This window comes from Eleutherodactylus coqui, chromosome 2 (genome assembly GCF_035609145.1).
Source record: "Eleutherodactylus coqui strain aEleCoq1 chromosome 2, aEleCoq1.hap1, whole genome shotgun sequence".
NCBI classification, from domain to species: domain Eukaryota; kingdom Metazoa; phylum Chordata; class Amphibia; order Anura; family Eleutherodactylidae; genus Eleutherodactylus; species Eleutherodactylus coqui.
In genome coordinates, this window is record NC_089838.1 from 141664232 (window position 1) to 141691627 (window position 27396).

The 27396-nt window shown below is 44.6% G+C and overlaps 1 protein-coding gene across 1 annotated transcript; it reads right to left on the reverse strand.

The window, feature by feature from the left end:
- Window positions 1-1230: 1230 nt before the first annotated feature.
- On the reverse strand, window positions 1231-24962 carry CSRP2 (cysteine and glycine rich protein 2). The gene is made up of 6 exons (XM_066591681.1): window positions 24825-24962; window positions 10948-11066; window positions 6721-6889; window positions 5120-5249; window positions 2372-2465; window positions 1231-1607 (listed from the first exon to the last, which is right to left on the reverse strand). The coding sequence occupies exons 2-6, from the start codon at window positions 11057-11059 to the stop codon at window positions 1531-1533; spliced, it is 582 nt and encodes a 193-aa protein (XP_066447778.1). The 5' UTR covers window positions 11060-11066; window positions 24825-24962; the 3' UTR covers window positions 1231-1530.
- Between the last annotated feature and the right edge of the window lie 2434 nt (window positions 24963-27396).

Genomic DNA, 27396 nt, shown 5'->3' on the forward strand with positions numbered 1-27396 from the left:
GGATTTTGGTAGAAATTTAGGTGTAGATTTTCACACTGGATCCAACTACTTGCACTGCAATGAATTAACCCTTTGCAATCCAATTTTGGATTCAGGGTTCCTAGGGGGATTTCTCTTTCTGCTATTATACAATGGCGCCGTCTGCTAGCTAGAGCCAGTACTGCGATATGGGACATGCTGGAGAGGCTCCCGACAACAGAGCGGCCAGTAATATACAGCAATACCCTGCTGGACGTCTTCCGACATCGGAGCTGTACAGCCTTCAATCAGAATGTCTTCAGATGTCAGACAGTGGATTGGAAAGGGTTAAATACCTGCTAAAAATCTGCTGCTTTCCACAAAATGCTGAGATTTTGAAAGTCCACAGTAAGATTACAAAGGTCATTGTGGATTTCTGTCACTGAGTGAATGAGGCTTGTTAAGTGTACTGTATATTGTTGCATGCATTCCATAGCCAAATTCTGCAAGAATTCCACAGTGTACGAACTCTTTAGTCCTTTCACAGCAGTATCTTTAGGCTGAACCAGGGGTGGAACATACAAAGAGAAGCTAATCAGAAGAATTGCATCTCATCTGGATTTTCGACCCACTCCTGGTTTTAGTTAAACACTGCCGTGTTGGGGAATTTCTCCATTCCCCCCCCTTCTTTATGGTGTTCAGTCTGCCTAGCTGCAGCAGCCTGTGACATCCCGCAAACAGGTGGGACTGTAGCCTGTAAGCATTGCTGTGTCCTGCAATGCTGCATGGTGAGGACCAAGCAGCATTGCAGGACACAGCAATGATTATACGTCCCTGTGTTAGTACATGGGGAATGGAATGGGGTTCTAGAAGGAAAAGACAAACCCTTTAAATAATCCAAAACTAAATGTAAAATCTGAAAGAGTCTTGTGTTTAATTTACACTAATTAGACCAGCAATATCCAATTTTTAGATGAATCACCAGAATTACAAGGGTCAACAGTACCGCAATAGTAGACCACCAACAGACTCACCAAGAACATTTTTTGTTCCTGTAGGCCAGGAACAGGTTCGTGAATGGAAGACTTCCAGAAAATCTGTTGCATAGTAAAATTTTACTAAAATGGCTACAGTACCTTTTTTTTAACGGTAAGAAAAGGCACATTTTGTGGCATTCCAGGATTGGGGCTTAATGTCCCACATTCTGATTTTCAAACAATGGCAAGCTGGTTGTATAATACACCTGCCAACAGGCAAAGCAATAATAGTACGAAAACTTAAGAATTCTTTATTAAACATTGACATTTTGCGATATTAAGTATAAAGAGATCAATAGAAAACACACAAGAGCAGATCTATTTGTCTCATTACTGTAACAGAACAGATTCCTGTTGAGAAAAAAATACATAGATATATAAAAAGATTTTAGCAATAGCCAAATGCTCATCTTAGTACAGAAATGCAAGTACAACGTCACTGATTAGCAAACATCTTGGAGTGGCAAACTTGCTTAGGAATAAGGCAGCATGAAGTGGTCAATAAACTTTATCAGCAGAGTCTTATACATTCTCTTCACTGCGCATGTAAAAGCGCTCCAGCTCCTTGGCCAAATCCAAATCCCTTTGGTCCAAAGTTTTTGGCATAACAAGCTAGAGAAAGGAGAAAACACAATTCAGAAGCAGTGCAAAACCTTTATCCTTTACCATTGTATTAAAAATACTTGTCTGACTGACACTTAGGGACCCAGAAGATGGACTGCATTGCAGAAAGAAGGGTCCAAAAACAGTTTAAGCCCCTAGTAATGGGCTCAATTTATGCCCAAATGGCCAACCAATTTTTCAGGTTTTACCGCCGTTTCTTTCCTAGAGCCATAACTTTAATTTTTCTGTCAACATAACCATAAAGGCTTGTTTGAGAGTCGGATTTTTAAATTTGCATAATTTTTGGGTACATAATGTAGATGTTTTTTTCTGGGAGGATAGTTAAAAATCTACAATTTCACTAGCACAACTTAAACCCGATGGGATGCAGCTTCTTCAACTTCCTTCCCAAGCAATTACCATCCTCTTATCTTTTAAAAGCGTTGTGTTTTACAGCACAATAGGACGCCACAGCGACATTCCAGAAAGCTGGAGGTGCAAGTGACAGTTACAGCAGTCGCTATAAGGCAGTGCCCCTTCTCATAGGGCATGGCAAAAAAAACCCAAAAAACCCCCACTAACTCCAAGCGAGGAGAGCCAGTTTTAGGAGACTATGAAATGCCAACCTTGACGCTCTACAGCAGGGATTTCCCAGTGACAGGTCCGTTCTAATTTCCTGTATTGTCTAGCTGAACAGAGCCTTCAAACTACTGGAATATGGCCGTGCTAACACTAGGAACCTTACATACATGCTGGCATCCAAGTTCTCTCACCTTTGCAGTAGATCTCCCCATCTTTTTCAGTCAAAGTTGTAGATTCCAGACTCTTGCCACACTTTGCACATCTGAAACAATTCTTATGCCATGACTACAAAAGATAAATTAAATGGTGAATATGGCATGAAGAAATACATGTATGCGGTAGCTGGCATGTAGGACTAAAGCCTTGAAAATTATAACAGGTGCAAAGTACTGATGAACCACTCCTGACATGACCACCCTACAAAGCGGGGAGTGGCTGCCCAGTGCTACACCTGCATATAGAGCATACAAAAGGGAGGGTTCAATCGGCCTGGCACCCTTTGTATGCCCTATACGCAGGTGTAGCACTGGGCAGCCACTCCCCACTTTGTAGGGTGGTCACGCGAGTGGTGGTTCATCAGTATTTTGCACCTGTCATCAGCTCCTCCATTTAGCATTTGGGCTGTCTGCATCTAATAGGAGGTGGTTTATTTGCCTTCCCATCTATGTCCTACTACAGCGTTCCCCCAGAAATAAGACTGTTTTATATTAATTTTTGCCACAAAGGGGCACTAGGTCTTATTTTACTTACCTAGTAGGCTTGGTCCAGTTCCCTCCCGCTGCGATTGGGAGCTTCGTCGCACTTCTTAGCTACTGACAGATCACTTCCTGGTTATGGGATTTTTAAATCCTGTCTCCAGGATGCAAAGGCTCGGACTTGTTCTTTGACCGCTGCTTGGCCAATCACAGCCGTCATGTTGGTTCAGCGAGCACTGCATTGATTGGCTGAGCAGTGCTCACTGAACCAACGTGACGAGTGATGGTAATTTGAGCACTGCTCACCCAATCGCAGCCGTTGCATTGTGGAGGTGGGATTTATGTATTGGCTGAGCCGTGGCATTGATTGGCCAATTCATAATTCCCGCCTTCATAATGCGATGGCTTCTTTGATTGCAGCTCAGCCAATTAATGCACTGGTCAAAGAACCAATCAAAGCTGTTGCGTTGGTTCAGCGAGTAGTGCATTGATTGGCCGAGCAGCACTTGAGATTTATGAATCCTGTAACCAGGAAGTGATCTTCTGTCGGCGGGCAAGGACTGCAAGAAGCGCAGCAAAGCTCCGGAGAGCAGCAGAAGGGACGTGGACTGAGCCTGCTAGGTAAATTTTTTGTGGGGTGTAATGCAGCTAGGGCTTATTTTCAGGGTAGGGCTTAGATTTCAAGCCTCCTCGAAAAATCTGGGTAGGACTTATTTTTGGGGAAACGCTGTAGTACTTTGGCAAGTAAATCTGGCCCCACTTTCTGTGATTTTCCTGAATTTATTCCACCCATGTTTGTGTAGTATGAGCCCAGTGACAGATTTCCTTTTCAAAACTTTCAGCTTATCAGTGCCGTTTCTTTGGCAAACAACCTGTTCCTGCTGACCAATGTGTCCGTAACTATTTGTTTTTCATTTTAATGGTCATTCCTATCATTCCTCAAGAAGGAGCACAGATTTAATGGACAGAAGATTACTACATTTAAAAGACTATATTTAGGAGGACCTTTCAGACATTCCAAATGCTATGCCTGCATTTAGTCAATGTATTAAAGCCCATTTTACTATAAAATGGCATCTAATCTGTGAGTGTGACATATCTATTAGGGTCCCTTCTCACATGATGAATTGCCAGCAAAATCTGCCGGTATGTGGAAAAGTTTACACCAAAATCCACTTTTAATGTGCATATTTTGATGCGGAATTGAAAATTGCTCAACTCTGTAGGTCTAAATACGGATCTTCACTGCAGCAAATTTTGCAAGAACAATTCTGTCTAGGGTGAAAGAATGCTTAACCATCTGCACCAAGATTTATGCATACAAAAAAAAAAAAAAAAAAATTTTCATAAAAAGTTACATGGCTACTCTACAGAGACTCCAACAGAAAGGGACTTAATTTCAGCCAGTGTGAAAGTTAAAGCGCACTCTTGTGATTTTTTTGATGCATTATGTAACTATCCCCTAGTATATGTAAGTGATCCAACATTACCTGTTCGTTATTCCCTTCTCTGAAAATCCTTGCCTCTTTCCTCTTAGCTGGTCAATAATCTCAATTCTGACCAACTTAAAGTTACTTGGGGTTTTGTGTTCAGTTCCTAGTCAATTCCAGTCTGTGTGATGGTTACATGAATCTTACCACAGAAGATGAGTAGAGGGAGACTCAGACAGTCTTATCAGTCACTGCCAATTATCACAGCTCCTGTCATACAGTTAGACTAGTGGAGATTACAGTTAATCATGCTGAGTCTATACTTATGGTCTGTAGCTTTAGGTGAATATAGTAGGCAGTGATAATTAAACTGTACCCACAGTAGGCAGAAGTGATACAGTCTCTAGGTAATGCATCATGGGATATGAAAGTAAAAATTCTCCCCATCATGATGATGCCTGAGAAGTATCAGACAGGAGGCTGCACTGCATGGAAATGACTGCATGTCACACATGAGGTCTACCCTGTAATTAGGTATTGGGGGCTGGGATGAAAAAGTGTGTTTTTGTAAGAGTGGCTATTTAATAACAGTGATGCATGTAGCGACATTCCAAAAGTTGGAAGTGCAGTCATACTCATACATCTGTCACAACCTTGGTCGCTACATTAGCTTCATTTTAGCCAATGTGTAAGTTAAAGCTCAGCTACTTTTCATACATGTGGGCTCATGTGCTCAAATGCTTGTTGAGTATACTGCTTGCTATTCCTTTAAAAATAGGAGAACACGCTAGTAGTAACAAGTGCAATACATTACCTTCCCTGCTCCCATTACTTTCTCCGCAGCATATACAGATTCGCCACATCGTGGACACTTATCAGCTCCTCCAATCTTCTGAGCAAATTTGGAAGGATTAGCAGAGGTACCAGAACGGGGTTGTTGTGATCTGCAACACCACATTTATTAAAATACACAAATATATTATAAGAAACATGAGTATACCATTATATTGCAATATATTATATGACTGCCCAGTCTTTATGGGGTGGGGCCCACTTACCAGATGTCAGAAATAATGGCAGTTTAAAGCAGGCAGAGCTTTACGGTATTATTGTATCTTGACACCACCGGAAGCTAGGGGTTTGAGAGGAGAACGCCCCTCTCACACCCCCAGCTCCCGCTAGGGTCAAGGCTTGAAGGCGTTTGCAGCAGCATGTACATTCATTTTTTCCGGGCCTGGATGCTTAGGGCGAATTAGTTTTCTTCTTAGGCTTAGATTATGAGCTGTAAATGCTGGCATGTTCCAGCGGTAACATGGCATCATTAACATCTAATACTCTAAGCCTAAGAAGAAAACTAACACTCCAAGCCTCCAGGCCAGGCAAAAATGAATGCACAAGCTGCAATCACTGTCCCCGGAGCTCCCAGCCAGCATGTCACTGCTCCTCACCCCTTGCGCCACAGCTGTGCTGGGTCCCGCGGCGCTTCTGTGTTAGGACTCCCAGCAAATCAAGCCTCGGTCCCGTCCGCCGCCTCACTTCTGTGTGCCAGCCGCCAGCTGTCTTGCGGTCGCCTCTGTGCTCGGACGTCCGGTACTCTGCTCACCCCTCCGCCACCTCAGTGGTGTGTGCCGGCTGTCTGCTCGATTGCGGCCGCCGCCTCTCTGCTCCCTGACGCCTGGTACCCCGCTCACTGTTGCTGCCTATGTGCCGCCGCCGACACTCCTGGTGCCGCAGTCCTGAGACCAGCACTTTAGCTATGAAACATGCCCCCAGCCAATGACAAGCTGGGGGCATGAAACGTTTTTTTTTTGACACTGCTGTATTATGTCGCCACCCCTAACTTCCGGTGGCAACATAATACAATACCACTGAGTTTTACTATATGTCTTTATGAAGTGGAAGCAAGGCTTTTGGATATGTATCAGAGAAACTTCCATAACCACATTATGAAATATAGGACAAAATTTTTTATTTTCAAACTTTTTCCTTTTCAGTTTAGAATTTTTATTGCTTTATCCTTGTCAAAAACACCACTATTAAAATGCCTTTATGACCAGGAATACACCTATGCAATTAGTCACAAATTTGCTGATATTTTTGAAGCACTAGTTTTATATGAAAAAAATTAAATAAAAAGTGCTTACACTTCCAAATACAGGACACAAAATGCATGTCGTACAGCTCAGGCCATATAAAGAGCCCCTGTGTAGATACAGGCGCCAATAATTTTGTATACAGCCAAAGTTCTTGTAAATACACTTCTGAGGAACAACTCCATCTGCAACAGCTGTTTTCTCTAAACATGTCACATTGTGCGTTTACCGCCCCCCACGAACCAGAGGTACTGAGACATTTATTAGTGGACAATAAAGCAATTTATATAGCGAGCTCCACAAGAATAAAATATTGACTTACTCTTCAGGTCTAATGCCCAGTCGTTCCCCTTTGTCCATATTCAACGTGCCCGCTCCTTGCCCATACCCATAACCCTTGGGTCCATACTTTTTACCATAGCAGGATCGGCAGTAAATCTCATCCTCATGATTAGCCACTGTTGTACTATCAAGGTTTTTTTTGCAAACCACTAGAAGGAATGAGAAGATGAAAAAAATTAAGCTACTTATACACAAAAGTATACTGACTATTTTGAACACATTATATATATATATATAAAAAAAATTCATTATATATATATGGCAGATTTACAGTTACTGTGGAAGCAGCACAGAACAGCCGCAGCATGTCAATTCTTTTGTTTTCCGTTGTGGCCTCACTCTGATCTATGGGGAGAGAAAACTGCAACAGAACGCCAGCAGCTGAACCGCTCCAAAACCTGCGATGAAATGGGGGCTTTGAAGCTGCAGAAATATCGTGGCCTTTCGGTGCGGCCAAGCTGCGAGATTTCCGTGGCAAATCCGTCCCGTGTGAATCCAGCCTTCAGGTTCATAATTATATTGTTGCAGTCGCATGTAAAAAGCTTTGTAACCATTTCATAGGGTTTTAGTCTATAGCACATATGAACAAAATCAGTTGCAAAGTAAGAGATTAGTTAAAAACTTATGTACAGACAAACAAAAAATTCCGATAGGGGTAGGGATTCCCTACCCCTATCGGAATTTTTTGTTCGTTTGTCTGTACATAAGTTTTTAACTATACTCTAATAAAGGTTAATTTTTAGAATCTCTATACCTAGGGTCCTTGTAGTAAGTGGGACCTTACTGCCTCTGAAGTGGCAAAGTAAGAGATGGTGGTGGGGTGGAGTCTTCCTCAGGACCCCTGTGAGATGCAGGATGACCTGCTAGATGGTCTAGAGGTCTGCCATTAATCCCATTTTTCAGTAAAAAGTAAATAGGTGTCAACTGAGGCGCCAGTTTCATTAAAGGGGTTGTCCCGCGGCAGCAAGTGGGTCTATAGACTTCTGTATGGCCATAATAATGCACTTTGTAATATACATGGTGCATTAATTATGAGCCATACAGAAGTTATAAAAAGTTTTTTACTTACCTGCTCCGTTGTTAGCGTCCTCGTTTCCATGGAGCCGACTAATTTTCGCCCTCCGATGGCCAAATTAGCCGCGCTTGCGCAGTCCGGGTCTTCTGCAGTCCTCTATGGGGCTCCGTGTAGCTCCGTGTAGCTCCGCCCCGTCACGTGCCGATTCCAGCCAATCAGGAGGCTGGAATCGGCAATGGACCGCACAGAAGAGCTGCGGTCCACGGAGCAAGAGGATACCGGCGGCCATCTTCACCGGTAAGTATTGAAGTCACCGGAGCGCGGGGATTAAGGTAAGCGCTCCGGTAAGCTTCCTTTAGGTCCCTGCATCGGGGTTGAAAAAAAAAAAAAAACCCGTTTCGGCGCGGGACAACCCCTTTAAGCCTGAGGAAGGGTCCATAGAGGATCCGAAAGCTTGCTGTAACATCATGTATTTTTGTTAGCCATTAAAAGGTATCATATCTACAGGATTACTTGTTTCCCTTACCGAGAACAATCACACTTTGCTCTACTGGCTAACAGTTTTTTTTTTTGTTTTTTTTTAAACTGGCACTGAAGAATACCAACATTAACTTTCTGACCCAAATTTTTTAATTTGTATTTTGTTTCCTTGCAATTTAAGATCTGTTGTCCAAATGGAAACATTGTTTGCATTCATACAACAAAAGAAAAAAAACCCCAAAACTAACTCAATTCTGCTCACACAGCTAAGAGTTTGAGACAATATACTGTATCCGTGTAGATCAGGTCTGGAGAGACTCGTATTGCCATGCTGTGGATTGCACAACAGCTGTGGGCAGCACTAGTCCAGCGCAGGTAGGTTTGTACTGGACAATAAGAAGAAATTTTGAAGATAGAGGAAATGAATGATGAACATTGGCAAGGTGGATGACGGACGTACATAAACCCATCTTTTTCTAAGTAAACTTTAATCATTGTATTATGAACATGACAAATGTATTGGCTCTACAGAAAAGAATTCCCTACATTCGTGGTTTAGTAGGTGTACAAATGCTCTTATACAAGGCGAGCACTACAAACCTGACCTCCTCCCCAGGTCCTCTCACTTCTTTGGTGGGTAACCCTCAGTTTGGAGTCAGTGCCAAGTACTACACTTCTCTCATACACAGAATAGGGGAGCTAGGCAAGGATAGATGTACTAACCCAGACAGGTCTGAAGCCTTTGACAGACTTTTTTGGAGGGACCATCGTCCCCATGGATGCAATCCTTTGAACTATGAGGTTTTGCGAGCTCCCCGTCACCTGTGATTACCCTGTATGGGTAGGTCTTCTGAATCCTAGACATGCAATTTTTTATGATACGTCAGCCGTTGCTGACAGATAGGACACTTGCCCAAGTTACATTAATATTTGTGGGTCAATCTTGTTCACAAGCTCTCTGGCACGCGGCCTTCATTTTAAGACAAATTAGCAGAGTCTTGCAGACTGCAAGAGATAACTTATAAAATGCTCTCCCAATGGTGCAGAACACTAGAGAAGTTACATAATATACAACCAGGTTTTCCCCGTGCTGGAGATGCTCTAGCGCTATAGGCAATATGGTGGAAGTGCCCCCCCCCCAGTTGCTACTCTTTGGAGGGATGTGGTAACTGTGTATAATCAAGCTTGTGGTACATCGGTGGTCCTGACCCCAGAGGCAGCCCTGCTCTCCAATATTAAAAAAGGTCTGCTTAGTTTCTTTGTCCTTGCAATCATTGCTAGATTGTGGTGTCCACCACTGTGCCTTCCAGGGTGATGTGGGTGAAGGCCATGAATACGCTTCTGCGCTACGAGGAGATGGAAGAGACGCTTTGTCAGCTCACAATATTTATCCAACATGGCAGTCTTAGATAGCAATACGAAAGTCCCAGAGGTTTAAGCAACGGTTATCCAGGAGTTCAATTAGTTCATCGTTTTCTGAGTGCTGCCACCTTATGGAATTACTAATGATGTTGCACCAATACCCTTCCCTCCCTCCCATTCCACCCTATATTAAAAGTGTTCTGTTTATTTTGTATAACCCACAAAACCTTTGACATCTGCATTCAGGCTCATTATATATTAGACCAGTCTGGATATGCACGTTATTTTAGGATCCATCCGCTGCCGAGTTGTAATTTGTTTCATTTAAGTGTTCTGCATATCTGCAAGGTTTTCTCTTAGTTGCGCAGATTTTCAGCAACAACTTTTGAACCTAAATCTGAACAAGCTATGGACAGTTCTGTAACAAGAAACCAAACATTAGACTCCAATTGTAGAACGGTAAAGTCTATCTAACACGGCTGTGGGCTCCGGGCTGTATAATGGTGACATTCAACAAGTGGAAAATGTGTGCAGTCAGCACTGAATGTTCTGCTTCCAGCAACATTTTTTCCAGTGGGAATCTACAAGTTTGGAGTCATTACACAAAAATATAATTGTGCCAAGTAAATGCCACGGCCCCTCACAGTTCTCACATTCCACCCTTCGGGCAGCCCTAATCCCCACAGGCTGATTAGTCTCAGCAGCCCACATTACAACTCATGGAGGCCCGAGAACCTGCAAGAGTTCTGAAGATGCTCTGCACATTAGAGCAAGATGGTGTGAATGGGCTCCATTGGCCATTAATGGGATCCTTCATACAATGGATCCAGCAGAGTGTCAGTTATAACGGAAGCCACAACACATATGAATGAACCCTATATATAATAGTAAAAAAAAAAAAAGGGAAAAAGGGTACGGTGGTCAAATGTGTATCCCAGTTTGTGCTATAGAAGGTTTATTCAGTCTTTGTAGAACTTGACTCCAGACTGATAAAAGCATGCAAAACTTTACTCTTCTTTTTGCAAAGTCATCCTTAAAGGGGTTGTCCCGCGGCAGCAAGTGGGTCTATACACTTCTGTATGGCCATATTAATGCACTTTGTAATGTACATTGTGCATTAATTATGAGCCATACAGAAGTTATCAGAAGTTTTTCACTTACCTGCTCCGTTGCTGGCGTCCTCGTTTCCATGGAGCCGTCTAATTTTCAGCGTCTAATCGCCGAAAAAAAAATTTTTGAAAAAAAACCCCGTTTCGGCGCGGGACAACCCCTTTAACTCACTAGCATCTAATAGAAAAAAAGAAAAAAAAATGATACCCAATACCATATAAGTACAACAGAGATACTTACTACAAAGGAAGCAGCACTTGTGATAGCTCCTGCCGTCACACTGCACCTCCTCGGCATGGTACACTGAGGTACCGCAGGCTCCACATTTGTTTCCACCTCCCCAGTTAGGCATCTTGTAACTGCAGAAAACAAAGTCAACCATGTAAGAATCAGATACATGTTACAACAGGAAGACCTCACTGACTACGGGGCCAGTGAAGAATACAGCGTTCTCCTCTAAACATAATACCAGGGATTGGGAATACTATAGAGAAAGGAGCCTGTGCAAGATTTTCCAACCCCACCCCAAGCCTTTACTCGATCCTGCCTGGCATGCAGTTTATCACCCTCACACCTGCTCCATAACGTTATCTAGACTCTCTCCTGGATAGTTAATCTGTATAAATTGTTTTAGCGTGCCTGCCTGCCACCCAAAGCTCCTTGTGCCAAGAGCATCAGTTAGCAATAATCACAATATTGAAAAGCAGATTAGCATAGCTTCCAATATATTACAAGTAAAACAACCACACACACACACAATAGGGAGGCACTAAAAGGTCTGTGATGAGTCTATATTAATGATAGGTTCACCGTGTAGAATTGCGATTTTAATCACGTGAGCAGAAAGTCTCTACGATTCTCCGCTCGTGTGTGGTAGCCTGCGCTTTCCATAGTTCTCCTAAGGAAAGCGTGTCATGCGAGCTCCGCGTGCGATTTATCACCCCAAATCTCTCAATGACATCTCGACTGTGGACAGCCAGCCTAAACCTGCACCCTTTGTATGTTCATACATAGTCAGGCTGGACACCCCTTACAGAGAGGGAAATATGGGACTACATTTCTAGGATTGTGGGGAGAGAGGGGTGTCTCATCTCTGAGGCCCCTGGAAATTAGACTTTTCAGAATTGATGCACCCATCTATTCTTATAGTGCCTGGTGATACATTGGGCCCTTTCTATATTGGGCACTCTAGATAGGAGTATAACTCCACCTCCTGGGGAGTTCATGCTACTGGGAGACTCCTACAGCCCGACTATGTATTCACTATTGGTTCCCTGGTTCCCCCAGTGAGTGGGCACTTGTAGAGGCTCATTTTTTGAGTGGCCCTGGTTATCTACCCAGGTGGGGCGGGGGAGAAACAGTTTAGTATGTCATGTCTAGCTTTTGTATGGCCTGTAGGTTTTAATTTATTAAAAGTGAAGTTTTAACCCTTTCCAATCCAATGTCTGACCTCTGAAAACATTATGACTTAAGGCTATACAGCTCTGATGTTGGAAGACATCCCTCAGGGTTCTCTTACTGTATATTGCCAGCCTCTCTGCTGTCGGAGCCTATCCAACGTGTCACCTCATGCAGTACTGGCTTTAGCCAGCATATAGCGCCATTGTATAACGACAGAAAAAAAAAAAAAAAAAAGTAAGCCCTCTAGGAAAAGCAGGATACAAATTGGATTGAAAGGGGTAAGGGCGATTATCTGTGAAGAGGTTCTATTGGAGGGAGCAGAGAAAGAAGCTGCATTAAGTTTATATGAAATGTGCTCTGTACATTGGGAGAGGGGATATTTTTCCCGCTGTCAACGTATATAGCAGCAAAGCGACAAAACATGTTTATTGTGTGGGGAACATTCCAGGTCACAGTTTATGGTTTTAGATGTTGCTCAAAGTCACCAGTCAGGCCACTATGAATGATTTACAGACCCTGCTCAGCTAGCAGTGAAATTTGATTTAATTACACTGCACCAACCAGGGACAGTGCACAAAATATACGAGCTACACTATGTGGCCATCTGTTCTCACATATTATGCTTCCCAGGAATCGCGGCTTATTTAGTCAGCGGCCTCAGACTTTATTCAAAGTCACCAGTCAGGCCATACACAGCTAGTTGCGATTTTATGCAAACTTTAAATGTTGTCTGATAAGGCAGGACCCGACCCCCGGCAGGGATCAGCGCGGCACTCACCTCTCCGATGGCTCCGGGGAATGACATTTCTGTGCGGGGCTCGAAATAGAGCATGCCGCGATTTGTTTTCCGTGCACGATTTCACGCGGACAAATTGCGGCCGTCTGCCTAGGATTGCGTTTTCTAGTGCAATCCTATGGCAGCTTCCACGGGCGGAAATTTTGCAGGAAATCATGCCCGTGTGCAGGGGGCCCAAGTTACATAAAGCCAGTGGTGGAACACTGCAGGGCAGCAAGTAGGATGTTGCAGAAGATCAAATAGGGCAGTGCCACCACCCTCAACTACTACTAGTCACAGCAGCAACATTAGGCCCATGGCTAGGTCTGCACACAGGACTTGTGCAGCTAAAGGCCCATTTAGACACAATGATCATCGGTCAAAAGCCATCTTTTGAGCAATAACCGTTTAGTCTAAATGCGCGGCCATCGTGCACTGTTCGGGCACTATTTGTTCATCAGTGATTTCTAGCTTGCTAGAAATCACTGATGACTCATCAGCCCCGCATGCCGATTTTCTCAGTGGCTATTTTTTCAGTTGAAAGCTCAGAGAACAATGCAGCTGTTAGCATATACAAAACAGCTGCTTTGTTCTCGGAGCCATCGTGGTGGTATCCCGCTCTGCCTGCATTAACTCTTAAATAGCTAATTGGCTACTTACAGTTTTGAGCATTGCCTTTGCGTAACTAACTCAAACTGTCATTGGAGTGAATTTTAAGTGATCATTATTCTGTGTAAATGGGCCTTTAGTCATTCTTTGAAACTGCACGCGATATGCAAAATCTGTGGCAATGGTTTATTACGTGGCAATAACAAAAAACACAACATATATGAATAGTCACATGAACTTCCATCGCCCGCTGCCTTGGAGAGGGCGAAGAGTCAGCCTCCCTCTTCCCTCCCCACAGAGCACAGAGAGGCTGTTTGTGCAGGGGCAGTAGCGGGAAACAGACCAGAAGCTAGGCCTCCACCATCAACATTGACTCTACCACATATTGCAGATATGCTGCCCTTCAGGCTAGTGGACAGAGACGCCTTCAACAATGTGATGCTCAGTGCTAACCCACAGTAACAGATGCCCAGCTGCTTTGCCCAAAAATCCATCAGCGAGAAAACGTGAGCTCCATACAGTGGTGCACGTAGTAAACACTAAAATGCTGTCCTAAAAAAAACTCGTGTCTAGGAGAGCGCAACCACACAACTGAAGAGCTGTTGATGGCTCCGCAGGGTCGCTATATGGAGACTGATCACTTGAGGTCTATGGAGTGACTGCAGATCAAAGATGTGTGTTAGCTTCCTTTAAGTGACCAAAATGATTAGTTGTGGTGACGCACTGATCCGTACGACTATCTATTTGCCTGCTGAAACAGACACTACAGAGCCCAAGGAGGAGAAGGAAGGGATACAAATCTCCCAACTGTCTGGCCAGTCTGCCATCACTTAACACCGCAAGGAGAGGGCATCTTCTCCAACATGTTTCTCCACCCATGGGACAAGTATAGAAGAGGGTGGATAATATAGGACCAGAGGCAGTGTATGGGGATATGCAACATTCCTTCAATCCTCAGCCGGAGGACACTCGTAGGCATGAGCCCGAAGAACAGAGCCATCACCCTTAGGCACTTTGAGGTATAGGAGTGCTTTTATGCTACAGTGCTTGCAGAAGGACGGTCGCATAGCCCACATCAGAAAATCAGATCATTACTACAATGACATTTCATTACGGCAGTGGGGAGGGACCTCAAAATGCAGCAGTATCAGGACAGACCGTTAAGCAGAGCACTTCCCCATGGTGGCAGGGATGCATCCACAAATGGATCACAGCTCTGCAGCTCGTGGCAGATGAGCAGAAAGCTGTAACAGCAGCCCCACTGATGGCAGGGAAGTTAACAGAGGTGTGACAGTTTTTTTTCAGCCTATTGCAATGGGCTGTGTCAGAAGTATCTGTGTCCCCATCTAAGCAGTTTCTGTGGCAAGGTCCATGTAATCACATCTCACAGACTGAGAAACTGAACACATAACCCCAAGTAAATTTGAGCTGGTCAGAACAGAGGTCACATGACCATCTGAGGAGGACTCAAGAAGTTTCAGACAAAGGTATAACTAACCAAAATAATACTAGCACACTTATGTATACTGTGGGCTAGCTAAATAAATAATGAGGGGGAAAAAAAGTCAGAGTGGCCCTTTAAAAACTGGAATAATTTTTAAAAAGTCACTTTTTGCACCAAGATTTGCTATAAAACATCCCCCACGACACCCATCATAAAGACAGTGCTGTTCGCTCCTCCTTTGTTTTGGATAGGTTGAGTTCCTACTGTGCGCTCAGCCTTTCTATTCCAAGCAAGAACCATAGACTTTAATTAGTTAAACGGAGACCAAAGTTGGCAGAGCTACGTGGCACGCATGTAGCTTCCAGGTTGCCTTCTGCCACTATTTGGAACTTCTAAGAGTGTATGGCATGCAAAGCCTTGCAGTGACTACTGGTGAAAGTGGGAAGGAGGCTTTACTGCTACTGGAGTGGAAGAAGGGGGACTATTTTACTACTATGGAAGACATAGTGAGCTGCTTGTAATACCATTTAAAAACGGGCTCCATTATATAAGGGCAAATGCCTAAAGCAACATGGAGCCCCAACCAGGCTGTGTGAACGGAGTTCTAAATTCAACCCAACTAAACATTTATGGGGCATTCTAAAAGGCAGTTATTTCCTAGATTGTCTGTAGGAAAATACATTATAGCGATTCCTTTATAAACCACAATAGGAATATTTAAGTGCCTTTAGCTGTAGAAGTGATTCGCAGCAACGAGCCACGGCACAACAGACATTTCCTCCAGCTCCTGTTTCTGGCAGAAAATATGCCCTATGCTGATGGAATAAAACCAAAAATAAGCATGTTTTGGAACGTCGAAGAAAATCTATAAAAACTACATGTCCGAACAGTCAAAGATTAGTAGAACAATCTGCACACAGTCTTCGCTAGCCATTTTCAGAGATGGATGGCACATTCGTGCAAGTTTGCTCAGGGCTGTAACCAGACAAGGCAATGAAATTAAAAGAAAAAAAAAAAATAAAGTTTCAATTAGCTTGTGAAAGATAGAAAAAAAAAAAAAAAAAAACGACGTCAGAGGCAGAAGCTGGCGTCTGCCAGTCTTAAAGCAGCACTATAAGTGTTCTTCATCTGCAGTAGTTTTACTTTACCAAATATGGAAGACAACATCCCGGTGGGTGGAAACAGGAAAACCAGGAAGTTCGGAGCCACAATGAGGTCACCTCACTTGTTTAATGAAACAAACGTATCCAAAGAAAACAAAGTAGTGCACGAATGCAAGGAGACAAAACAAACCTCCACCTTGTAAAGCTGCGGATTCCATTGTAAAAATAGGCATCAGTGAGGAGAGCGGGCGACCCAGGCTAACATATAGCCGGGAGAGAAGTAGGTGTATTGTGTTCCATCTATAGTCCCAAATGTATTCATTCAGACAGAAATTAAAGGCAAAACTTATGGTACCGATAGACAAGGTAATAAGGAGCTCGGTGTTGTATATGGTATACTATACCACTTCCTGGTTCCCGCGGTGCTCGGCACTGTTGTCCGTGTGCCGGAAGAAAAGAGTCCCATTGACCTGTATGGGAGAGTGCGAGCATGGTAGTCTGTTGGGTAGGATTTATTAGAAATACCCCACCCGGGTCCCTGTCACCTCGCCCAAGGGGCCCAATAGCCCTGATGGCAGATATATGTTCTGCTTTAGTGGAACCCAGAAATTCATCACATACAAACCTTGTAGGATCTCAGAAACACAACTTGTTGGAAATTAGATTCTGCATTTGATGACGCAATCCATGGTCCGGCTAGAATGTTTGGCAGGGACATGTCTGCCAGATTAACATTCCTTTTCTTGTATATAAGCATTTGGCTGTTCTACAAAACAGCAGCTGACGAAGATCAAGGAAAATTGATTTGTTGTGAATAAGAACATTTGACTATATAAGAATCTAAGATGTGTACACACAGCTGGTCAGTATGAGCAGGCACACATGTTAGAGGAAGCAGCCACCATCTTCACTGGCTTCACATATGGCTTTTTGGTGGCCCTCCTGGTATTACAAGACGTTCATTCATATGAACGGCCCCATTGCTTGCAACACCACATTTTCCCTACGATCAGGATTGAACATGTTGGCACTGCCCCTTTAGGTGCTGCCCATCTGATATAAATCAAACAGGAGCATGACAGTTTCTAGCTTAAAAATAAAAAAGTAGTAGAAAGGGTGTCAAACACTGGTAGACCGCCCCATGCAAAACTGCTTGGGACAGTTTATTTTCTGAGCAAGTTTTTTTTTTTTTTTTTTAAAGAAATACGTATGGGTTCCTGGGACTAAGAAATAAAGTTATACACGCATTACAATATGGAAGTAGGGATATCGGTATAGCAACTAAACGCAGGGAAGTGCAAACCACCGTATTCCTCATAGCCATGTATGAATGTGAAAGCTGGACTGCGGAAAAAGCTACATATAACCCTGGACAGCAGGGTAGTCCTAAAATCGTATAACCCCCGATATATATCACTGGAGGGCAAGGCTCACGAAGGCCGAGGTGACCGGGCTCGGGCTCACATATTTTGGCCATGTAATGTGAGCAGGGTCGTTAGAAAAATCTATAATGCTTGGATAGATCAGCAGCAAAAGACTTGGTCACCAAAGGACACGATGGCCGATACTGTCAGGGCGGATACTGGAATGGATATCACACAACTGAAAGAAGCCGTGCAAAACCGAAAAACATGGAGGAGCTCGCCTTTACGGTTGCTGAGGGCCATGAACAGCTAAAAGGCCAACAACAAATTTTGTGAGGACTGTATTGTACTTACTCTCTTTGGCGTTCCTTCACCGTCAGAGCCGCGGCTGCATGCATCTGGTGGACAACATGGACATGCGGACAGAGTGAATGTACAACATTTATCCCCAGACTGAGGCTAGTCTCACAACTGGATTTGAATTGCGGATTCTATAGTTGTATGATCCCCGGTAATACGCAGTTCAGTCAAATACATGGGATTATACAATTCTGCTCACATTAGCGCGTCAGAATTGTACAATTTGCTCACGGAAAATAAAACACAGCATGTTCTATTTTGCCACGGAATCTGCAACCATGGAGCCCATTGTGCTCTGTGGTCACAGATATACACCTACATTGTGTATGGGCTGCGGGTACACGTGTAATCTCTAAGCAAACTGCTTGAGAAATACAAAAAAAGCCGTACTGTGCATGACCGCTTGCGTGCCTCCACGGTCATACGCAGTACAATTACGTGCCGTACGCAGGATCAACAGCCAAGCTCACAGCTGCCATCCGCTGCGGGCCTCCCGTATGCAGAATCTAACCCGCCTCAGCATTTCATCTCCTATGAGCAGATACATATAGTTTATGGGGCTAAGAGGAGTCAGATTGTCAGATTTTGGAGCAAAGGCGGCTCAGAAATGTTGCATTTCAATACCCAACCCTTCTCTGGTGGCAGCTTGTGTTTGTGGGGAACAAGTGTGTGACAATGGCTTACTGCTCCACCAATGGAGAACACAACACACTCAGCCGAACCAAGTAATCACGGCAGTCGGGAGAACTACATGTAGATCTGCTACAGAAGGTCTGCCGGTGCCTGAAGGCAGCATTCCAGATCTGGTTAGATAACACATTAAGTATCATTCATCACTAGATAAATATGATGACAGACCTAGTCTGCCACCTTCAGCAGCACACAGATGTAGTACGATCTATGGCCAACACTGGGAGGTCATACCTCCATGGCTGACGGCACTGTATATACACGCTATACATGCCAACTATTCTACTTGCAAAATACTATTTCTTCAGAGTAACTTCTGTACATCAAAATGAAGACATGCAAGTCTTTAGTAGACAGAGGCCTTCCATGGTGTCGGACGTCTCAGTCTGCAGTAAGGAAGCCATTGGCATGCATACTAAACACCTTTTGACTTGGTCATTAAAAGCTCCGAGCAGCAGGGAAGGTTGGACCAGGAGTGGATCAGCACTGTCACAGGGACACTCCTGGAGCTGAGCGAGAAGTGACAGTAGGCACTCGGAGTCACCTCTGCAGAATACTCTGGTGATTAGCAGGTCTCAGTACCACACCCAGTACACATTCCTGACCGCCCCTACCAAAGAGACAGGACGCAGCGAGCCACCGGCAACAGGGTAAGGCTGCCTTTATATTACACACCTCTATCTAGAAACGGACAGGGACAAAAACTAAGCATTTCGGAGCCCACAGATGTCTTATACAAGGGATGCTGCTGTTACTGCAATTTGGAGAATTAAAAGTCCTATTTTGCATATATCACCGAAGCCAAGACAGTCCAGAACCACCAATCCTGCAGAGCTGTGGATTTTACAGGCAGCAGTCCAAGGTACTTTTACATGGGGCAATTATCGCTGGAAACAGCAAATTCAGGCAATAGTCATCCAGTGTACACACGGCCACCAGGCAAAAGACTGCTTGTCGGCTGTGCTAAAACCCGAGTGACCGTCAGTCTGTGTAAACAGAAATCCCTCAATCTATGAGCGACTGCCCATTTGCAGTGAAAGGAGGCCAGAAGAAATCTCTGGCCAATCTGCCTCCATTCCCAGAACTGTCTGAAAGCACAGAAGTCATTGGGAGGCTGTCAGGCACTTCTACGCCCGACCACAGATAACCTCTTCCCATAGGAGAGCCGGGACAAACAGCTGAGTAATGGCGCTTCTACACAGAATGGTTCTAGTTCGGATTCCCTTGATCCACCGACAGATGAGAAGTTGTTAACTTCTTGTTTGGCGTTCAGTTTTTGCCTGTTCCATGTAAACCGCAGTGGTTCATTTATGAACGACTGCCTACTTACTGTGAATGGAGGGTTGGCAGGAACGATCCCCAGCAGCTCCACCTCCAATCAGTTCTGCTCGTTCCTCTAGAACAGCACAGGAACGATTACTGGGACGACCCGTCAGACATCTGTTGTCCCACAGATCATCCGTGTAAAAGCCCCCTTACCTAGTGGAGTGCAGCTAGCCAGACATTTCCCCGCAGTGACCGCTACAATGTAGCAGCCATCTATCTGTAATAGATGGATGGCTTAGGGTTGGCAGAGCAAGAGCCACAGCTCATTAGCGGCTCTCCGCTGTCTCATGGAAGGGGGCACAAGAAATGTCAGTACTGCTTTGTCATGCTTGAGCAACCGCACATGTGCCTGCAACTGTATGCCACTATGCCAAGAGCTGGACTCTATAATGATGGGAATATTTTCTCTCTGTAGTGATGAATCATTGTTCACAACCTAACAAGTAGCACTATAGTTTTGGGCACAATGACTGATAAAGGGCCACTTTGGTAATTTTTTTTTTTTTTTTTAAATCACTCATTATGCAGCTATCCCCCTATATATATATATATATATATATATATATATATATATATATATATATATATATATATATATATATATGTGAGCCAGTGATATCTTAGTTATGCCCTTTCTATCTGAGACTTCCAGATGCTATTTCCTCAGATGGTCATGTGATCTCAGTTCTGACTAACTCATTTATATGAGGTACGCGGTCTGAAACTAGTCAATTTCAGTCTGTTATTCTGTTGCATAACTCCTACCACAGAAACTGCCTAGAAGAGGACACAGGCACACTTGTTACAGTTAGTGATGATCACATAACTCCTGTAACAGTTATAGTAGAGGAGATCACAGCTCATCCTCCTAACTGTATACTTATGGTCTATTGCTTTTATAGGTAAATACAGCAAGTAATGATAATTAAACTGTCCACCCAGCAGGCAAAAATGGTACAGCCTCTAGTTAATGCATCATGGGATTAAGTTAAAATTGACAGTAAAAACAAAACAAAAACAAAAAAATAACTTACTATCCCTGCATGAAAGTGAAGTGGCAGAGGATCTTCAAAGTATGACAGGCAATCAACTTAGGGACAGGAATAGAAAAAAAAATGCATTTTCACTGGAGCGGCTCTTAAAGAGAGGCGGAAGAGAAATCTGTGCTTTTCATCACAGTGCTTTGAAGCAATGCCACTTCGTCCTATCCATTGGCAGAGATCTAAGCAAGATTGAAGCCATTCCAGAAAACAGTCCATGACTCCACTTCATATAATCTTAGGAGGGAGCAAGATACACCTACGGTATGAAGAGACATGTATCTCTTCATACATTCGGCACATCCTGGGCCAACCCAACGAGAAGTCTAGGCCAGCCATGAGCTGCTGCAGATTTCAGGTATAATTTACACCAATTTCTGGAATAAGTTATGATGGGCTGTGGACGCCGCAGCCCTCCCACCAAGCAATTTGGAGGCTGGTGTAGTGCATGTGTTTCTAGTGAGAAGGAGCTCCAGCAGTCAGGGGTAAAGGGTGAAACCCACTGATTTGTAGAGTCCGGAAAAACCGAGAACACCCATACAAATCCAAGCAATCCTGAGTTGGTGGACTGGAGATACCGCTCTCTATACTTGCATCACATCTGGCAACTTCTCTTGGATGTAGGGAATGGCTCTGTCAACCAGTCCCATTTTTCAGTTTTCCTTTAGATCTATTCTTTTTCTAATCTTCTATGTTCTTAAATACACTGTGCCTTCTCACAGCACCATTAGTTAAGCCATCTCTAATTCTGTACTTGCATGTAACTGCCTAATTACTCCTACTGCTCCTCTAGAACTTGGGTGGAGTTATATACCAACTCTAGAGCCTCCTATGAGAATAGAGCTCAGGGACTTACTCTATCCTCCAATTGGGAGTTGTTGGTCCTCCAAGTCTGGGTCACTACAAGTAACCTTGTACACTTAGGACAGTGCCATAGTCCACTACAAAATATGCATGTGTATGGATTTTGTAGATATCCCCCTCTGCACCATTTGACAAACTGGCAGCATGTTTTGAATTCCACACCGATTTTTTCCGCTATGTGAGGATGGGATTAAGATAATCATAAGGATGTTCATATGTAGAAGGACAAGGTTGCTGCCCTAAGGCTTTTTGTTTTTGGGTGGGTGGTCTGCTCACTGACCACTGCCAAGGAAACAAAACCATAATAACTGCAGATTTATCATGTGAGAGAGAAAACCCCTCAAACACAATGCAAAACAGCCAGATGGAATTTGGGAATAAAGAGCTGCTCTGTTCAGTGACCTTCTCAGTTTTCCCAAGGACAATGTCTGTTTTTCTCTCTGGTATGTAGAAGTTTGTGCCCTTACCATAATGCAGCTATGAATAATACTCTGTTGTAAGTTTTGAACACTTATTTCCAGATATTGCTATTCCAGCTGTGTTGGACATCACTCTTTGGTACAGCATATACCCTCTCCCAGCTCCTGCTTCCTACTAGAATCACTGCCCTCACATGGGTTATCATGTACTAGATATGATATAGTCCTATCCGACTGTGCACCCAGGGGGGGGGGATCAAGTAGGCCACAGTGAGGGACTGGTGCCAGTTTTGTCTAAAAGTTATTCATACCCTTAGGGACCTTTTACTACGGGCAGAGTTCTTCCGCAGGGCACAGCCGATGCCCTGTGAAAAATTCTGTACCAAAATCCACACGTCCATCAAGTGACTGAAAATAGAGTTCTATCGGCAATTCTGTATCAAAATCCACACATTAGACATACAGATTTTGGTGCAGCTTTCCGTGATGGAACAATCTGCGTCTATGTGGAAGGTCTCTTTAGGCGGCTTTCACACGGGTGACAAAGAGGAGAGGGAAAAAAAGCTTGCCGAGACTTGCATTTTTTTTGTAGTCCATGTTCCCCTATGCAGCCTTTGTTTGTTACATTGTCCGAAATCGCAGTTTGTGTGTTATGCAACTTTAACATTCTGAAATAAGCCCCACCCCTAATATACGCCCTGTCTGCACTCCTAAAAGGCCCTCCCACTACTCTCCGGAGCTCCACCAGGCGTCCTGCATTCGTCCTGCTCCCACAGGTGATCACTTTCCGGTTGTTGGATTCATAAATGTGGCCTCCAGGAAATGATTGCTCTGATTGGCTGAGCAGCACTGGATTAACCAATCAGAGCAATCATTTCCTGGAGGCCGGATTTATGAATCCAACAACCGGAAAGTGATCTTCTGTGGGAGAACGATACCTGCAGGATGCATGGCGGAGCATTGGAGAGCAGTGTGGGGACCTAGAGCAAGCCTTTTAGGCAAGTATTCCTTTTAATGGAATGCAGACAGGACTTTATTTTGGTTATAGAACTTAACCTTCTCATGAGATTATATATATATGAAAAAAAAACCACTGTTTTATCGGACAGCAGGATGCAATATGCAATTTTTTACAAATAAAAATAAAAAACAAAAGATAAAAACTAAAACCACATTGCTGACACTAAGTCGTGGGGACAAAGCTGCGCTAATAGCTGTCACCGTGTGAAAGAGGCCAGGTTTTCTTTAATGGCTTCCTATCAATTAAGCACACAATACAGACTATTGCTACATAGGTGAATGGCCCCTTTATTAGAGACCGACCTTTTCACAATTGAAAAGTTGAAATTTTTAAAAAGTTAACCCTCGTATGTGGTGATACAAGAAAGGGGGTGTGGGAAACAAGTTTTCTGTTGATCAGTTTCAGCATGGATCTACATTAGGTCAGCTGCACATGACTGCGTCGGATTCTGCATACAGGAGCCTGCAGCAGAGTCAGACCCTGTCCCCGGCCAACGTCCGCACATGGCAGTATTTCTCCGTATTGCGGATAGTCTTACAGCTTGCTGTCAGACATGCACAGTACAATTTTTTTTCAATCCCTACTTCTCCCGCAGCATCGCTAGGTGATGACGTGGAATCCACGACCTTTTCGCAATGTCAACTGCATAAGGGCTGTGGGTTGGACAGCTTCCATTGACTTCAATGGAAGCCATCTGCGCAAAAACAGAACATGCTGCGTTTTTTTTTCCCCCCGTGAGTAGAAGTCGCAATCTGCTCATGTGAGAGCACACGCAAATATTCTATTCTTGCTAATGGATCCGGGATACTGCATATCATCCGTGTGGGTGACGAATGCAAATTCTATAATCCAAATAGAAATCGAGAGAAAAAAAATAAATAAAATGTATATATATGAATTATTGAGTGATCTGGTCATCAGTGTTAGAACAGATGGTGGTAGAATAGCCAGGAGCAGCATGTCAAGAACAACCTACCTTGTGGGGTTCTCATGCAATGGTGTCAAGAGTATACAGAGAAGGAAAAGGGAAAACTACATCTAGTGAGAGGATCCTGTGGATTTAACTCATTGGGGTCTGAGGGAACGCAAGGATCTTTCTGACAAACAGTTGGAGCAGCTGAGCTAACTGCAGCCGACTACAACTATGTGCGAACACTGCATGTCATTCCGTAGTACGGATCGCCTACAGCAATCTGAGTACTGCAGTCTAACAGAACGACCAGGCTTCAGTGGGCAACAGAGCACAAGAGTGGGATCACTGAGCAGTGGAGAACAGCAAGCCCCAAAATAACTGCAGAGGAGATGGGTGCAACCAGTTATCCTACATGGTCCCGCTCACCTTCAGAGGAAGCGCCCACCAGGTCCCTGCACACCTATAGAATCTGTACATCTATCTACAGACACGGAAGCATCTCCCATCCACATGCAGGTCAACCGGGTAGAACGCAGTCCGAGCCTCTCTACCAGCTGCTGATGGAGCAGATCTCTGCCTGTGGTCCTGCACCGCAGCGCTGCCATCTGCTCCCGGGGGCTCAGGACTCCCTGACATTCCTACAACAGGTAGGTTCTGTGTACAAGGCGCTTCCATCCCCTTATAAGGCGCCCCGAGCCTCCCCGCACTGACAGCGGAAAGTTACAGCGCAGTTCCCCATACTGCAGCCCATGACAGGCGAGGAGCCCGCACTGATGAGCGGCACTTACCAGACGAGAAACACGTGTCACCACGGGCGCGGCGCTCACTACAGGCAGGTACGGAGCCGGGCTTATTACTAGCCGTCCTCAGCAGGCTGGACTGAAGCGCTAGGTGCCGTGCGGGGCTGTTAGCACACAGAGGGCGGGGCCGGGAGGAATGAGGGCGGGGCTGCGGACACACCCGCACTTCTTTCCGTGTGGTGACGTCACCCGCCCTCTGAGTTGGCATCCTGGTATTAGGTCACACGTCGTACAGGTTATCACCGGCATTACCGCAACCACAACGTGTTCTCCATGGAGCAGAGCTGTAAAGGGTTGTCTGTCCTGCTGGGGGTGTATGCGGGACAGGTGTGATCGTGTAAGGCTGCCTTCACATCTGCAATGGCACCTCGGGTTTGAGGTTCTGCCACACACGCTTTTATAGTCAATGGAGTCCATTTGGCACTGTTCGGTTCCGTTCTTCCTCGGCACATGTTTGCACCTGATAATTATTGTGCAAGAACGCCGGTCACGTGTTTTGGCTGCTGCAGTGATTACCTGGCTACCTCTATCATCTTGACTCCATCCTGCACACAAGACTGCCCCACTGCTTCCTTTAACCCCTTAAGGACCAAGCACCGTAAATATAGGGTGCTTGGTCCTGGGCTTTAATCCTGGCCGATATAAAAAATATGGCGCAGAATTAAAGCCTTTGCTGCAGCAGCAGGTCGGGTTCTTGGCTGTCAGAGGCAGCCGAGGACCCGGAGGAGAGGGGAGAAGCAAGGGCGTAACTATAGAGGATGCAGGGGATGCGGTTGCTCCCGGGCCCAGGAGCCTTGGGGGGCCCATAAGGCCTCTCTTCTCCATATAGGGAGCCCAGTACTATGAATAAAGCATTATAGTTGGGGGCCCCGTTCCAGGTTTTGCATTGGGGCCCAGGAGATTCAAGTTATGCCTCTGGGGAGAAGTGATTTGTAACGGCTTCTGCCTTCTCCTTTCCTAGGTGCATAGCGCTCAATGAGCACTATGTGCTAAAAAGTGAGTGTTTCTTCCACTACGCCACCTGGCGATCATGTGACTGCTGGGTTTTCCTGTCACACCAGAGCTGCAGGGTCCTATCAGATCCTGATCAGCTCTGCCAGTCACTATTGTTACTACAGGGGATGTTTTCCCTGTAACTCGGGCTCCTATGGACACCCCAGCTACAGTGAAAAAGTGTGAAATAAAAAAAAAACCTATGTGAATGACCCTAAGAGGTCTTACATGATGTAATGGGGAACATAGATAGTAAAAAAAAATAGTTACAAAAAAAGGTAAAATAAATTACAAAATAAAATAAAAATATACACATAAAAAAGAAAATGTCCCAAAGCTGACGCCAAGTAAAACCGTCGCAGTATGAGCCCTATAATCCAAAACCATACATATTATATATCAATATGTCCAAAATAAATGAGGAATCCGTTCCTGTACTTTATTTTAGCGTAAATATACTAATTTAAAAAATAAACGATGCATTTAAAAAAATTTTTTTTTTTAGCTTTTTACCTCTAATAAAACTAAGGGTGCATTCAGATGACTGTACATTGGCTGGGTTTTTACGCCCAGCCGATATACGGCGTCTCTCTCTGCAGGGGGAGGAGGCTGGAAGAGTCGGGAGCAGTGCTCTGAGCTCCCGCCCCCTCTCTGCCTCTTGTCCGCCCCTCCTGCACTATTTTCAATGAGGAGAGGCGGGACGGGGGCAGGGCTAATTCCTGGAACTTAGCCCTGCGCCCGTTCCACCTCCTCTTATTGCAAATAGTGCAGAGGGGCGGAGAGGAGGCAGAGAGGGGGCGGGAGCTCAGAGCACTGCTCCCCGCTCTTCCTGCCTCCTCCCCCTGCAGACAAGAGACACCGTATATCAGCTGGGCGTGAAAACCCAGCCGATATACGGTTGTCTGAATGCACCCTAAACATCGGGGAAAAAAGTCAGTGAAAACCCTAAAAAGTGTCCGGATGTCGGACTTTTTTCCCCTCTAAGCTCCCCAGTGATACTGGATAATCTCCAGCCTGCCATCACACATGCTCCTATTGTGCTCCCCTCACTGAACTCACTACTATGCTGCAGGAATTTGCACGGTCCAGTGCCATGGTGGACCCTCAGCCCTTGGAGTTTGTTGTACCATCTACACCTTCTGCAGCTAGTCCAACCATAATTGATGTCATCAAAGTTATAGCTGAGTGCTGATCTGTGCTAACCGAAAAGATTGATGCCTTGCAGTCTGACTTTGGCCTGCCACATGCCGATGTCCAGTCACTGCGCAAGTGCACTACTGCAGCGGAAACGTGTGTCTCCGATCCAGAGGATGCGGTCACGTTGCTTAGAGCTCAGGTACAAGTCCTTGACTCAGACTCAGTTCTTGGGCCTTAGACTTTTTGCGCTTCTCATTCTGAAGGAGGGTACCCTGTCAAACACCATGCGAGAGGCTCTGATAGTTCTCATTCCCAAACCCAGAAAGGACCCCAAAGACTTGTTGCTACCGCCCCATTTCCCTTCTTAATAATGATGTTAAAATCCTGGCCAAAATACTAGCCATGCGTATTAATTCTGGCCTTAATGAAA